General features: G+C 42.8%; 1 protein-coding gene and 1 pseudogene across 1 annotated transcript; one reads left to right on the forward strand and one right to left on the reverse strand.

Moving 5' to 3' along the window:
* The first annotated feature begins 1,291 nt into the window (after window positions 1-1,291).
* On the forward strand, window positions 1,292-6,238 carry LOC125533828. The gene is made up of 10 exons (XM_048697167.1): window positions 1,292-1,365; window positions 1,437-1,568; window positions 2,777-2,992; window positions 3,118-3,547; window positions 3,662-3,828; window positions 3,927-4,136; window positions 4,275-5,501; window positions 5,636-5,813; window positions 5,918-6,016; window positions 6,111-6,238. The coding sequence occupies exons 2-6, from the start codon at window positions 1,453-1,455 to the stop codon at window positions 3,964-3,966; spliced, it is 969 nt and encodes a 322-aa protein (XP_048553124.1). The 5' UTR covers window positions 1,292-1,365; window positions 1,437-1,452; the 3' UTR covers window positions 3,967-4,136; window positions 4,275-5,501; window positions 5,636-5,813; window positions 5,918-6,016; window positions 6,111-6,238.
* A 1,644-nt stretch (window positions 6,239-7,882) lies between these two features.
* LOC125537603 lies at window positions 7,883-11,462 on the reverse strand (annotated as a pseudogene).
* Between the last annotated feature and the right edge of the window lie 278 nt (window positions 11,463-11,740).

Consider the following 11,740-nt stretch of genomic DNA (forward strand, 5'->3'; position numbering starts at 1 on the left):
CCAGGAAATCGTAAATGCGCATGAAAGCTTATGCAAAGGCATTTCAGAATGGAGGCTTACATCTTTCATGCTCTGGTTGAGAAGCTGCGTGAGAATGAAATACTTGAAGATTCAACAATAGTCTCCTTGGAAGAAAAGGTTGCAATATTTTTATATGCAGTTGCAAAAAATGCCAGTAATGAAACCTTGCAGGATAGGTTCCAGCACAGTGGGCAAACCATCAGTCGACACTTTGGAGATGTACTAGAGGCAATTACAAAGCTTGCAAGCATCTATATACGCCCACCTTCTCTTCGACCACATCCAATCTTGAGGAGATCACATTTCCATCCCTACTTCAATGTAAGCATACATTTTCATATATTTCTGACTTTGTATTGGTAAATGTAATGTGGTTGTTTGAAGTTTTATTCAAAATAATATCTCATGATATAATATGAATACAGGATTGCATTGGTGCTATTGATGGTACACATATTCCAATGACTATCTCACCACATGAACAAGACCCATATCGAAACAGAAAGCAAACAATCACACAAAATGTTATGGTTGCATGTGACTTTGATTTGAGGTCTGTGCATGTGCATCCTGGCTGGGAAGGATCAGCCTCGGATGCAAGGGTTCTCCAAGATGCACTTAACCATGGATTTCAGGTACCTCATGGTAAATATTATCTTGTAGATGTGGGATATGCAAACACACCACAGTTTCTTGCCCCATACCGTGGAACCAGATACCATTTGCAAGAACAAGCACAAGTACGTCAAAGGCCGAGGAATCGTAGAGAACTATTCAACCTTAGTTGGTATTGTAGTCCTTTGACTAAACTCATGGCCTTGAATACCAAAGTCTATCATCCTTCCTTGATCATCCATCTAAAGAAACTGAATTGTATTATTAGTGGGACTAGTGAGAGCTGAGAGATGAGTCAAGCCACAGTCAATTATATTGCCTGGTCAGAGTTACAAGAGTACAAGTAGGGAACGCAGGAACTGCTCCCGTGATGGACGGCACCAACTATACATCTGTGCTATTAGATTAGGACTCTAAGCTTGCAAACTGAGCAATTAAATTAGGACTGCGCGTCTAATTTTTGTTGGGCCCTTTCCTAAAAAATCTAGGGATTGGGTTGGACTAGAGACTCATGATACGGGGGATTTCTAGGGGCATCTCACACCGGCAAGATGTACAGGACTATGGAAAACGTTTATTTCCATTTGACTTATTTCTCACGCGCGTAAACCTCCTCCAGAGCCGTCGGATCGCTGCTGATTGTGCGGCTGTTTCTGTCCCGGTCGGGTCACGTGCAGCCCGACCAGGTGCGTTGGTTGACTCGTCGATTGATTGCAACATCGACCCCAGGTGAGATCTTGCTCTGTTTCCTTCCTCCTCTTCCATTTCGTCCTCTTCCCCACCTTCTTCCCCTCGCGCAGATCCAACCATCGTGCGATGCGATGGTCGACGCTGCTGCTAGGGAAAGGAACGGCGGCGCCGGCGGCTGGTGTGGGAGTGGAGACACGTGCATCATTGTCGCACTCCATGGACGATGACGACGCAGATTCCAAGTTTGTCTTCCAGATCTCAACATTTTTGTCTTCCGCCATCCCAAAACACGCGATGCAGTAGTGGATCCGTGGTAGCGGTGGGGCTTGTCGCATCTGCTTGCCCGGAGGGGGCAGTGCGGGATGGGGTTGGGTTTATCTCGTCAGATCTGCTAGACAGGAGGAGGGGGAGCGGGTCGGGGTTGGGGATGTGCTCGTCGGAGCTGCTATGCAGGAGGTTGGAGAGCGTGTTGGGGTTGGGGTTGTGCTCGTCGGAGGAGGAAGTGCTCGTCGGAGGTGTGCTTTTTGGTGTTTGAGGGGTGGTGTCCGTAGGTGTGCCCAGGTGTTAGTTGCATCGAAACGTAAGCTGGTAATCTGACTTGTTTTGCTAGTTTAAACCAAATTCAGTTTTGAATCTAAATTTCTTAGTCTTGTTGCAGCAGGGTAATTTTCAGACTAGCACTAGAGCACACCTCATTTTTTTACTCCGTCTTTTGGAGTAGAGCACACCTCAATTTCTATGGGAACTTTAACCGGAAATTGAATGTTAGTTGCAGCAGAGTTTTTTTGTTAATTGCATTTTGTACGGATTCAGCCTAGCTAGCTTGCTTTTGTGTTTGTTTTGCTTGCTTGCTTGTTGATAGCCTAACATAGCTTATCCATTCATTCCATTTACTTAACTACCAATTCATCCATTGAAATCACTGCCACACTCATTTTTTCATTTTAGTTTGTGCTTCCCTGGTAGGTAATTTCATAACAATCATAGCATGCCCTCTATACTTTAGTTTTCTGCTGAACTCAACTGAAGCAAATAGGCATCACAGCACGCTGCCTGTATGTGGATGCCCTGCTGCTAAAGGCAGCGAAATGCTCTGCCTCACCCATACTAAGTTTGTTAATTAAGCGGTTTTTCCATGGCAAAAGAAATGTGAGGTCACACTATGCTAGTCTAAAACACGACTGCTCCCACCCATGAGGTTTAGGTTTTTTTTGGAACTTAACTTGAAAATTGAATGTTATGTTCGTCTAGTTTAAATTAAAGTCAGTATGTAACTGAACCTGAATTTTTTAGTTGTATTGCAGCACACCATCTTTTTTCCGTACAGATTCAGCTTTGTTTTTAGAAGTAAGGCTCTGTTATTTTAGTGGTAGTGTTGTGCTGCAATACTACAGTCACATATAGATGATGCATCCTCATGCTCTTTCTTTTTCTTCTTCTTTTTTTGCAGAATGGACGAGGACGAATGTACTGCTGATGGGTCATTCTCAACACGTTTCTCAGCAACCCGGCTGCGTCAAGTTGCGAATCTTCAGTCTGAAACTAAGAAGAAAATTATTAGCAAAAGCAGCTTTGGGTCCCTCCTAAACATCAGTTCTTTCTCTGTGCCGGCTGATTTGCTTGATTGGATAGTGATGAAAATTGACACAGAAAAGGCAATGTTTAGGTATGCATGACAAGCATAATGCACCATCATCTTTTTACCTTTGTATTTGCTTGTCGGTGGTTCCTCGTGTAGCAATTAATTTTGTTGTGTTTTTCACATTATTATGTTGCATCTATTTTTTGCAGTCACAAGAAGAAGTCTATATTGTTCACGAAAGACATGGTGCGAAAAAATTTCAATGTACCTTCTGGGTCAAGGCCAGTGGAGCTGTTGAGGAGGAATGAGTCTCATGCGCTCCGTGAACCCTATCGAGTAGGGTCAAGGTCTCCAATGAAGCATGCTATTCAAGTGCTGAAGGCAACAGATGATCGTGATGTAGTTTCCATCAACAGGACTCGGGTGCTTTTATGCATTGCTCTCGTGCTATCTCCTGGGACTGGCAACATGGTCCCCCTAGAGGATGTTGCGAGCTTGGTTGACATGGACAAGATCAATGAGTTTGCGTGGGATGAGCATTTCCTGGCTGCTGCTTTGAAGGAGGTGAAGAAGTACCAAAAGAAGAGGGAGGCAGGAAAAAGTGGATTTTGGATTGGCGGTTGTCTGCCCATGTTCGCGGTATGTCAAATGATCCTGTTACTTTTGTCTATTTTCTTTCTTTTATTATTCACTCCAGTATCATTTGTAGCATCCAGAAGCTTTGCTCACAATGGCATTTTGATTGTTTTTTAGGTAATTTACATGGATTTTGTCGATGTGCCTCGTGGGTTGGTCTCTGAGCATAGATTCAACTACTCTCTTCCAAGGGCATGTTTCATTTGCAACAACGACTTCAAGTTGCTAGAAGAAATTGATAAAAACAAGCTCAGCCTTGATAGAATTGAATTTGGAAACGGAATGTAATACCTCTTTTCCTCCTTTCAATTATCTCAACTCTTTTTGTTTGTGCTGCCTTTATTTTTGATCTGATGACCAACCTTTTTTTGATAATCTGCAGCTTCATCGTTTGCCAGAGATACCATATGTATCAATTGTGAGTTGCAACGAAGATGATTGCGAGAACAACAATGTGGATGGAGTTAGTGGAGGTGGAAACATTCCCGAGATACCAGCCAATCCAGTCACAGATGGGAGAGAGACCGGTGGCGATGTGTGCGGCTCTCTAGATGAGTGGCTGCAGCCGCTTCCTTCTAGTCAAGACCTGGAGGTAAGCATGTTTTTTTCTTTGTTTATTTTGTCTTCAATTTCTTTTCAGTAAATTAGTAGTAAATAATTAGTGCATGCATTGATGATGTAAAACTCAACTTTTTTCTCTGTTTCATTCTCGTTTTTCTCTTTGAAGCAGATCCCACCTCACATGCTCCCATTATATGAGAAGCACAAGAAGTTGCATGCGGCATAAGTGAAGAATGTTCTGACATCCTTCGGCCAGATAATGCAGTCAATTTTCTGCAAGCGTGTAGCACGTATTTTGGTTGAAGCAAACTCCATTGCTGCAACTTCCAAGGCACAGGTGTCTGAAGGTGTTACTTTTGATGTTCCAGCAAGCAATGCAGCAGGAGCATGTGACACCAGGGCTCCACCCCAAACTAGCCCTACAGTTCACATGGGTGCCACAGCACAAGAAGTCGAGGTTGAGATGGAAGCTGCAGGTTGTCCCGACACCAACCAGAATGGACATGATCAGGACATTTTTTTGGATAAAATGCAGTGTTGCGATAAAGTTGGGAAGGAAGATGCGGAGTTTGTTCAGGATAAGGGGGACCAGGAGGAGGTGGTAGCCCCTGAATACGTGGCGGGAGATGCAAAAGTCCCATGTGTTACTGATGAGGCTGGGCGGGTGATTTTATCACAAGGTACCGTGGCTGCATTGGATTCACTTGCGTTAGAATTTGATGATGGTCCTTCATGTAGTCTGTTCAAGAGGGAACCGAAGACTTCGAGTGGTTCAACATGGATCCTGAGACTGCAAGGAAGGTTATGGAAGAGAAAAAGGAAAAGGAAATTAATGGCGTCTCCTCTCCTGATGTTCAACAACCGCTTTCAGCAGGGCCCACCTTCGACAACAGTCCAGTGCTTGCAAGGCAGAGCAGTGGCTCAAAGCTTCCAGTGCAATATGAAGCACCAGCCCCATGCTTCGACACTGATCCGAAGCTTCAAAAGTCATGTGAAACCCGGCCACCTATATATGATGCATCTCCAATTGCATTCACAGCTCCAGTTGTATCTTCAGGGTTTTTTGTCTGCTCACCTTGAGTCATTTAAAAACTAGATTGTACCATGTAGTTAGTTCATCATGTTTTATGTGTTTGCTTTTTTCTTACTTTTGTCTCATGCCAGTGCAACAAGATCGTTTTGAAGCTGAGTTGCATGAGCCAGGGGAGAAGATTGTCGAGGCTACCAGTGGGAGCAGTGCTCGTGTGAAGAAGGCAGTTAAGAAAAGAACGGCCCAGCCTCCTGATGGTGTTCCAAAGATGAAGAGGATCAAGATCGACCGAAAAGATGATGCTCTGTACCAGTAGTATGTGATGAGTAGGTACAAAATACCAAGAGCAAAGAAAGATCTAGTAATGTGAGTCCTTTTTCTGTTTGTTCCCCTTATCCAAATATATGGCGGGTTAGTGGCTTTTTAAAGTACTAATCTCCTGTTCCTTTCTCTTTTCTGTCAACATGTGTTCCTTTGTCCCATGTTGAAATGTTTTGCAGCCCTGATTTCATTGAAATAGAGGACTTCCACACATCACTTCAGAACTTCCATGCTGCATTAAAGCCACGAGCTGATCTTGACAGCGAGGTAATGACACTGTATCTGAAAACTTTCAACTTGGAGCAATTGTACAACAAGAAGAAGCCGAAGAAGTTTGCATTCTCAGTGTTTATGGGGGTTAGTCTATCCTCCATATAGTGATTCTTTTTTGTCACTTTCTTGCAACATACATAAAATCATCTGGCTGTGCTATCTTGTTGCATTTTTACTCTTTTTTCCAGAGTCAATTGGCTATGGATCCTGACTTGTTTGATCACAAGAATTGTGAAAGAGAGTTCAGAAAGGCATGTGAAAATAACCATATTTCAAAAAGCAATCTAGTAAGTTTTTTCTCTTGACTGCTATGACATTTTTTCACCTTATTTTTCTGAAGCATGTTATGTAACATCTAGTTTATTTTTATGTTGCACCCAGCTCTTCATTAGTGTCGTTCAGAATAAGCATTGGGCGGTGGTTGTTGTGAACTTGTTGCACAAGCAATTCAATGTTTTCGACTCGGTCAAGAACGCCACGGATGTTAACTTGCTCCATAAGGCAACCAACAATGTTTTAATGATCTTTGCTTGCTTTATCATTTTGTTTCTTTCATTCTTTTTCAAACCTGTATGCTTCAAAGAAAACAACCCATATTTTCGTAGTTTTTGATTCTGTTTTATTGTGTTGCATCCAATCAGATTGCCAACATAAAGAAAGTTGCAAGCAAAGAATCTTCATTTCATTTTGATCTTGCATTGTTTGAGAAGGTCACCCCAGATCACCCAAAGCAATTAACGCAGTAAGCTTTTTTATTTTCCAGTAATTTTTTGTGCAAATTATAGAGATTTGAATTTGTGGGTGGTTAGTGTTTATTGATTTGGTTGTATCTTTCTATGTTTTTTCTTAGTTATAATTGTGGCTTCTATGCAATTCTTTTCTTGGAAAACTTCGATGGTGTTGTCATGAAGCATTTTGATGAGGTGCCAATTTCTATCCCTTTCTACAAATTGGAGCATACTGTTGTTCTACTTAGGAGCTTACCATTTTCTTTCTATCCATTCCTAATTCTCTGCTTTTTTTCATTTCCATTTGTCACAGAGTTGCATCCCAAACCTCCGGAAACGTATTGCAGCAGATCTTATCAAGAATCCCAGCAATACCTTAGACTCTGCAGACCAGTTGAAGAAGTTGCTGGAACTTTGATTGAAGATCGAAGATCATTTTTCATCATCAACATCTAGGGGGTGGATGGAGTTCGTTCTTCCGGGGAGCTTTTGTGCCTGTCCTTAACTATCTTGTGGGTTGTAGTTCACAACTTTTGCTGTAAACAAGAATGTAGACTCAATATAACAGACGCAAACCCTCTTGTTGGATCGGTATTCGACGTGTGTTTCATGTCTTGGATGGATGTTGATACAACACATTTTAATGAAAAATTTCTTCTGTACCCACACTTGCTTCTTTTAGTATACCTTTTTCTTTTTTTGTTGAACTCCGAATGCAACATATGCTCATGTGATGCATATACTATCACTTTTTTGGTATTATTTTTATATAGTTTTGAGTTTATTGAAAACCAATGTCATTGGTTCTAAATTCTAACTAGGTTTTACATAGAGGTTCACATTTTTTTTCCTTTTTCTTCTTTTTGAAATGCTTCCAGGAAGCAGTCGAGCCCCTATAGAGAATATTTTTAGTTTCCAACTCGTCGCTTCTTCACACAAGGAGCATTTTTTTATACTCAAGAAATTCAAGTTTTGTTGCATAAATATGTTCACCCAGTAACTCTGTTCTCCCATTGAAGCATCAGGATAGCTTTCCAAGGATGACTCTGCTCTTATTTTTTCAGTTTTGTCTCAGTGGACCATCAGTATAAGGAAGCACAAATATATGATATAGACAAATTTAATAAGACCTCATTATTTTTGTCAAACACCGATATGTAGACAGAAACAAAACTAAATTCTGTGAAATTAAATGCATTATAAGCACTGTAAATATATGTATCCTCAGTTGCCCAACACACAAATTAAGCACAAATGTTGTTCAAATAAGAGACTTCTTTTTACATGTTTGAAGCAGGCTTTTTCTCATGTGGACAAAAACTACCATGAAAAAACAGTTCATTTGAGATTGCATACATTCTGGAGGGACACCAAACACTCTAGAGGAAAGCATTTTCAGTCATTTTTCTTCTCTTAATTTGTTCTTCAGAGCCTAAGATCTGTTGCTCTACTAACACCAGCCTCCATTGACATCGCAGCCCTTAGGTAGGGACAATGCTTCACTGCATGATCAGGCTCTTTACAGTAGTTGCATTTCTCAACAGCCATTGCAGCCTTCAACAACTCACATGTTACAACACTGTGATCACCCTCTTTGCAATACGAGCAGATATCTGTTTTCTTCTTTGGTCCAGGTTTCCTTTTGGGCTTGGTTTCTTTCTTCTTCTCATCTGTTTTTGCCTTCTTCTTTTGAGCATCTTCTCGTTGCTCAAGTAAAGTCTTTCTTCTCTTAGACTTCTCCGTCGGTTGCCCTTTCTTCGGCACACGTGCTGGGTTTTGAAGCATGGGTACCTCCCCGGTATCGTGTGCTACATGTGTGGTAGCCGCTTGTTGCTGCTGCGTGGGGCAATCTGGTTGCTTCTCCCCTGGATGTTTTGGCTGTTGTTGCTTTGGTTCAAGTGGTGTCTGTTGCTGCTGCATCTGGGGATGTTTTTGCTGATGAGTTGGCCCCCTTTGATGCATTGCTGTTTGCTGGCTTCCCCCCTGTGTTGTGTTCTGATGATGATCTGGCTGGTGCTGTTGCGCTTCCTGCTGCTCTGGTAGTTCCCCTCTCCTAGCTGCAAGTATAATGGGCTCAAGCACATGAGCTGCATCATTTAGTATTTTGCAGGCAACGTCATTGCTACAAGCTTGGGAGGCCAACCATGTGAATTTTCTGCACAACGAGTTGTACTTGAGTGTATTGTTTGAAGGGAGCGCGAAATCGAGAAGATGGTCGCTACCACCTGTTGGTGTTGTTGCTTGTTCTGACCACCTTTCTAGCAAGTAGCGTTGCGGTATAGCTTGGACATTGAGGTGGACCATCACTCTAATGATGTGTGCACATATGATTCCATTCATCTCAAAACAATTGCAGCTGCACTCAAATGTCTCTTCTGCCAGCACAACATTCACTATAAATATCTTGGGGTCTTCATAGTAATTTGAAAAGAGCTCAAATCTCATGCTTCCAATGTTAGGAGAAGGAACCCGGTTCATCACAAACCCTGTGGAGGTAGTCACTTCTGCTTGAAACTTGCCAAACACATTACGGGTGTAGAAACCAACTGCCTGACGCTCAATTCTGTACCGTGAGTAAAGCGGGGTTGTGGTTGCTGCTCCAATGAAAGCTTGATTGTCCTCACGGTCTAGCATAGTCTCTTGCAACACCTCATACTGTTGCACAAACCTCCAGACCGAGTCCTGAGGATTAACAAATGTCTTGAAGTAGGAGTTTAGTCCCTCTGACCTCCCCATAGTGCTTGTAAAGGGGAAAAACACTTCCGAAAGAATGCTGGAGCCCAGGTTTCACGAGTCTTCCACATGTTGCATAGATGCCTATTATCAACCAAGTCGAAGCAATGTATCATGTGCTGCCAATTCTCTTCAAATTCATCAACCGTGTCAGAATCATTGATGCAAGTGTAGAAAGCTTGCTCAAAAACCTCATCCTTACTCATTATCCTGCCCAACTTCTCACGCGCTTTTCGTTGGACGTGCCATTTGCAGCATCTATGCACCGTGTTGGGCAGCACTTGAGATATGGCAGTTTCCATGGCCTTGTCCTGGTCGGTCATAATGTTTAATGGGTGTTCATTGTTCATCGCAAGCAAAAAATGCTGGAACACCCACTTGAAAGTTTCAATCTGTTCATTTGGCAACAGTGCACAACCCAACAACACCGTTTGCAAGTGGTTGTTGACTCCAACAATCGGAGCGAACGGCATGTTGTACCGATTTGTGCAAAATGTTGTATCAAAGAAGATACAATCTTTGTACTTGGGGTACAATGCCGTTGTCCTCCCATCCACCCAAAAGAGCCCTGTGACAGAGTTGGTCTCCTTGTCAACTGTTTTTGCATAGTAGAATTGAGGGTTCTCAGCTTGCCGCCTCTCAAAGTACTGAATTGTGAAATCCATGTCTCGGAGGTTTAGGTTTTGTCGCAGCTTGGACCGAAAGTTTGAAACATCCTCTTGACATATGGTAGTATCCTGCGGTCTCCGCCACGCACCCTTCCAAGCATTCCCATGCATGACGAAGTTGAGAAGTTTACATCATGCATAGTCATTATGAGATCCTTATCTTCTTCCGGGATTTTGCGGTGTGAGCGGTAGTAGCAGACAAGCTCCGGCTGTGGCATTAGAGGGTGTGTATGCTCTGCAACAAAATGTGATACAGCCCATTTATTGCCTTTGATCCCAACAATCAGGTGAGCTTTGCAATCATGTCGCAGCAGCCGATTCTTTTGACGCTTGCTGCCGACATCCATTTCAAACCAATTCTGTTTGCTAGACGATGCTGCTCCCATTGAGACCCCTTCAGAAGCAGTGCTACTGTCCCCTTTACTTTCCGGCTTCCCTGCATGCACACACTGGAAAACCTTCTTGATAAGTGTTGGAGGACCTCTCTTCTGGCTTTTTTTAGAAGCGCAAATGTGTGTGCCAAAGCCCATCTTGAATGCATATTCATTGTAAAATTCCTTGGCATCATCAATAGAGTCAAATTCCATGCCAACATAGGGCATAAGCGGCTGAGATGAAATATCATCATCCTCTTGATCATCATCGTACATTGCAGCGGTTGAGTTGTGCCCGGCATCCGAAGACATCCCTCCATTTGTTGCAACATGTGGTTGTGCATAGCTCTCCTCACCTCCTGTCTCTTCACCAGCAGCCTAAATGTCCAACAAAACTCAATACATCAGGAATTTTAATACTAGTACCATTTTTTGTTTTCTATGCAACAGTATGTAAATGCTAAATTATATCAGTTAGTAATGACCATTTCAACAGAAGAAGGAAGAAGCAAGAAGCAATCATGCACATTTCTTAAGTTCAACACTCCATAGTGGAAACAATAGTTTTTGAATTTTTCAACAACAACAATCTCAATCTACTGAACCACTGTAATCATCTAGGCAATGAAAACTTTCCTGAACTTCTTCATTTTTTACAGAAGGAGTTAAGTCAATGAAACTAAACTTTTCTGAACTTTCGATTTTTTTATTGCAGCAGCCTACAGTTTCTGTTTCTGTTTTTTTTCAAATGCACACCACTGGAAACATAATAGTACTAGTACTAATGAAACTGAACATTTTTGTTGAAAATTCCTTCTAAATTTTTTTCATCGACAGTATACTGAAGCTGCATTACCAACTGAAGCTCCATTACTAACTGAATCTGCTGCATTACTAACTGAAGCTCCATTAAAATTCTTTTTCACTGAATGTGCTGAAATATGCTGCATTACTAACCGAATCTCATTTACTAACTGAAACTCCATTACTAACTGAAGCTCCATTGCAACAAATAATGGAAGCATGTGCGCTAGGGGTAAAAGAGCTTACCCAATATGCAGAGGAATTAACGAAATTGACTGTAGCTGCGGATGGTGGTTTTTCTGGGAAGAACACCGGCGGATTTCGGTAGCTGCTCGTCACGGGTGCTTCGTAGCTCGCCGGAGGTGGATCCGTCCACCTGGATGCAGCGGATCCATGGGAGGTTGGAGCTGAGACGGAGGCGAGCATATCCCTGTAGATATGTTGCGCTATCGGGGTCGATGCAGGGGTCGGGGGAGAAGCGCTGTGATGATTCGGGGCGGCGGTGCACTGCCAGATGTCCTATGGATGTTCAATTTTGGCGGCGGAGCGGCGCCGGAGGGTGGGGGAGCGGCAGCCGTCGCCGCCCGCGATCTGCGGGGGACCAGGCGAGGTGTTGTCTGTTTCCATCTTTGTTGCGTTGCAGCATGAGCGTTGTTGCAACGATTTGTCGGTGGCAACGACCGCTCCTGGCCCAGTTTCTATCT

The sequence above is a fragment of the Triticum urartu genome, chromosome 2 (assembly GCF_003073215.2).
Source record: "Triticum urartu cultivar G1812 chromosome 2, Tu2.1, whole genome shotgun sequence".
Taxonomy (NCBI): domain Eukaryota; kingdom Viridiplantae; phylum Streptophyta; class Magnoliopsida; order Poales; family Poaceae; genus Triticum; species Triticum urartu.

What these genes read in the sequence shown, in the direction of transcription:
- LOC125533828 (XM_048697167.1), top strand. Translation starts at nt 1,453, where the DNA reads ATGCGATGGTCGACGCTGCTGCTAGGGAAAGGAACGGCGGCGCCGGCG. An exon ending in GTTGTCTGCCCATGTTCGCG is followed by an intron (nt 3,548 to 3,661) that starts GTATGTCAAATG and finishes ATTGTTTTTTAG; the next exon opens with GTAATTTACATGGATTTTGT. An exon ending in ATTGAATTTGGAAACGGAAT is followed by an intron (nt 3,829 to 3,926) that starts GTAATACCTCTT and finishes GATAATCTGCAG; the next exon opens with CTTCATCGTTTGCCAGAGAT.